General features: G+C 37.9%; 1 protein-coding gene across 10 annotated transcripts in view; it reads right to left on the bottom strand.

Annotated features, from left to right (window-relative positions):
- Positions 1 to 3,821, bottom strand: part of SON (SON DNA and RNA binding protein) — a 31,891-nt gene that overhangs the window by 15,053 nt on the left and 13,017 nt on the right. For 8 of the 10 annotated variants that reach the window (XR_014022931.1, XR_014022932.1, XR_014022933.1 and 5 more), the window contains exons 4-6: positions 3,532 to 3,692; positions 1,493 to 1,639; positions 1,094 to 1,282 (exon numbers count right to left, since the gene is read on the bottom strand). Coding sequence is in view for 6 of the 10 variants with exons in the window: in XM_081301081.1 (XP_081157207.1) it covers positions 1,094 to 1,282; positions 1,493 to 1,639; positions 3,532 to 3,692 (497 nt within the window). In the remaining 4 variants the exon portion in view is untranslated. Of the gene's footprint in view, positions 1 to 321; positions 993 to 1,093; positions 1,283 to 1,492; positions 1,640 to 1,705; positions 3,303 to 3,531; positions 3,693 to 3,821 lie in introns of those variants that run through there. The other 2 variants (XM_081301085.1, XM_081301082.1) reach the window with 2 other exon arrangements.

Here is a 3,821-nt window from a genome sequence, read left to right as displayed (position 1 = left end):
CAGACTGCAAGAAAATGTCCGTAAGGGCATAAGATATCTAGTTCAGTCCTTGGACAAATGTCCAGGCTTTGGAAACCAAGGGCAAAAGGTGATGACAACTAGTCTATTGTATCACTTAAAATTCCCACCTCCCCTAATAAGTCTCCACCCTCCCAGATCCCCCAAGCGTGATTTTGCACAACAAGTTAAATAAAAGTAAACTGTTTATTAAAAGATACAGCAAAGGTACAGATACAGAGATACATACAAAGATACAGATATATATATATATTTACATATATATACAGTCTTGCTGTTTTCATGTGCACTATAATTAGCAGCACATTATTTAATCAGGCGGCATTTTAATGGGGTTGTTTTGACACTTGGCATTGTTATTGCGTCATTTTGACAAGATACAACTATAGCCTTGTGGAAATTTCAAAGTGTGAATTCCACTTCTCCAACTTTTAATAGTAGCAAAGAGGGGAAGGAGAAGGGAACAGAGTACCAAGGCTGAACATTAGGTTAAACACAAGAATTCAAAAGGGCCAAGGTAGCACAGGGAAGGGGAAAATTATGAAAATTAAAGGCTATCTGACAAACAACCCAGAGAAATAAGAAACCATCACTTAAGGGCAATGGGCTATGTACCCAAGATGTTCTTATCAACCTACAATGACCTTTTCCAATCCAGTTCTTGTGTTGAACCTGAGGATCTGCCTTTCTCCACTCAATCCCTCCACCCAATAAATTTGCTACCACCAAAATCTAGAGCTATATAGCCTTGAAGCAAAACGTGAAGCTAAATAGTTGTACCTTGGGCTACCTTCCCACAAGTGCAAGGAGGGCCCAATGTTGGGTAGGGATGTGATAACACTGTTCTCTGCACTTCGATGCTTTTCACTTTGTGGTTTGGTTCCACAAAGTGAATTGCATCGAGTTACTGTCAAATGAGAAGCTGCGGGTTGTTTCATCTGTCGTTTAACCCGGCCCTGCCGTTTAACCCGGCCCTAAGAAGAGTGAAACAGAATCCAAATCAGATATAAAATAACAATAAAATGACAGATTCAGGTATAAAAAAGGAAAAACATGTAATATTCCTCTTACTTACCTCTGAGGGCAAATTGCTGCTGAAAACATTATCATCATCTTTGTTTTCTTCACCATTCTTCTCTACAGGAACCCACTCTCCATAAACACTATCTGCTTCCTTTTTTCGATGCTGAGATCCAGATGACACAGGAAATTCTTTTGTCAGTGTTACCTGACTTTTTGGCGGAGTTGGCTTTGCTGCAGCAATCTAAAAAATAATGTTTCTTAATTAAAACCCAATAAAACATGAAGTGGTTTCTAAGAATTTCAACATAATCTGGAGGAAATGTTTACTCTGGGAGGACATGGTTTTGTTCATTATTTTCCCACAGTATTTTAATCAAAAATTAATAAACGCCATGTGCATTTATCATCCATAAGTTGTGCCATTTCAATCTATATAAGCACTAATACTCACATTCAGATTGAAAAAAATGGGCTTGGGTTCACTGAGTTTAAAGGGATGATGATAAAAAGGAGGTTCTTCTTCCTCTTCATCCGAAACATGAGGTTTATTCACTATTACATCATCATCTTCTTTACTCTGTGCAATCTGTTTGCATTTCTTTAAAAGTAAAAACAAACAAAAGATAAACCTTATGGTTTATGTAGAATAACATGCAATTTTTAAGAAAAATCAAAACCACATAAAGTCAACTTTCAAAGGTAAATTAGTGACAGGTTATAAAAAGGTAATTTAACTTATTAGCTACTTAAACAGACTCTGGCTGGTCAGTCAGTCAACAACATTTATTGAGCACCTACTATGTGCAGAGCACTGTACTGGGCACTGTCTGGGGAATACAAAAAAAAAAAAAAAAAAGACATGGTCCCTGCTCCCAAGGAGCTTACACTCTAATACAAGAGACAGAATACATACACATGAAATAATTGAAGAACGTTTTTTACAGAGCAACACAATAACAAGTGCAAACTGATATAATACAAACTGGGTACATAAGTGCTAAAAGAACAAAGGCTTAAGAGAAAATAGAGTCAGGCAGGGTTTGTGAATCAAAGAATATCTCTTGAAGAATTCTAAGCCAGATTTTCATAGTGAAGAACAAGGACTGGTAGAGAAGGAAAAGAAAGTCATTCTGGTCTGGTAATGGTAAAAAGGTGAGAAAAAAAATCTTGTTAGGAGGGACAAGAGCGCTGATGATGAGGCTAAAAAACAACAAAATACTAAGCATTTATAAAGTTTTAATGATGGATCTGGTAAGTAAGCAATAGAAGCTTTTGCTAGGTCTTTATGTTTTAACTTATAATTCATATTGTAATAAATCTAAGTGAGGAAACAGATTAAGACACGTTATGATCCCCAAATGTATGATACAATAAAAGTTTTAAAACATTTGTGATAGAGTCAGACAGTAATGTGTCTCTCTATAAATGTTTTGTAGACTGAATCTCTTAAGGAATAGAACTTAAGGAAAATAAGGCATAATGGAGAGGGTGCAATTGATGCAGTCTGACACATAAACGAACGTCAATTCCTTCCTGAGAAGCAAAGGAACAGACGCAATTACCTGGCTTTATAAAAAGGTCAGAGTAAATTTGGGTAGACCTGTCTCTATACAAGCAGTAGAATTCATCACATCTACTATCAATTGAAAATATTACAACAGGATAAAAAGCTCATTTAGCCAAAAACACAAGAGTGTATCAAGCATGTAACCAAGGGGAACAGAATATATTGACAGTGGCAGGCTGGCATAAGGCTAGCCAATGACAAGTTTCAATATATGAAACAATGTGGTATTTTCTGGATCCTAGCAGCAATATTTCAGCATCTCCCCCCCAAAAAATAATAAAATAAAACGAAGCCTCCCCCAAAAAGCCTCAATCAAAAAGATCAAATTCTTAAAAACAAAAATAAGTGTATTTAAAATATGTTACTGCCAAAACCCGAACCGCAGGAAGAACTGATAATGGCCGGCCATTATCGCCAATGGCTGGTACCAAACAGCCAAAACCCGAAATGTTGATGCGAAAGAAGTTCCTTTCAGGCAATGGCCAGCTATTCTCATTAATTTCCAAGCTCCGGTGGCAAAAGATCATTTCTGAAGATTGTCTGTGTCTTTGCGTATATGCAGTACACTCGTGGCGATCAGTGAACACGTCGTGAATGGAAACGAAACTGTAGGCGAGCTTCTGCGTGTTGCTCACTCAACACCTCCTCCATTCAAACGAACCGTCCCACTCCTCAGTCAGTTTGGCTTCTAAAACTGGAAAGCAAAAGTAATGGGAAGTAACTTTTAGCTAGCGGAGCTTAGCCATCCCGGATAATGGCCTGCTAAACAGAGCTTCTGCCGCTGCCACATCTGTATTTCGGGTTTTGGCCACTCGGTGCCAGCCATTATCAGTTCAGCCCACAATTCAGGTTTTGGCACGCTCCAGAGTCAACATCCCTGGAATAATCCATTTAAGAATGAAAACAAATTCTGTCTAGCTTACCTCAGTTAGTTCTTCTATAGTAGCTCCTCCTGACTTTTTAGCAACTTTCTCTTCTATTGTAGGTGGAGGTGCAGGCTTCAGGTTTGGCGGTAAAGGAACACCAGCCTTAGCACACATGGCAGCTGCGTTAGCTTTGGCTATTTCAAGTAATTGAGCCTTATCTGTAAGAGAAAAATAAAAGCAGTTTTCCTTAAGGTTGTACATTTTGTATTATCCAAAGTTTCATATGCTAATAACACGAAGGGCATCAATTTTCTGCCATAAGAGTATGATCAAACTACTCTTTGGCT

The sequence above is a fragment of the Spermophilus citellus genome (assembly GCF_964194105.1).
Source record: "Spermophilus citellus genome assembly, chromosome: 7".
Lineage (NCBI taxonomy): Eukaryota > Metazoa > Chordata > Mammalia > Rodentia > Sciuridae > Spermophilus > Spermophilus citellus.
Note: the sequence above shows the minus strand (reverse complement) of the source record. Positions and strands in the feature narration are given on the sequence as shown.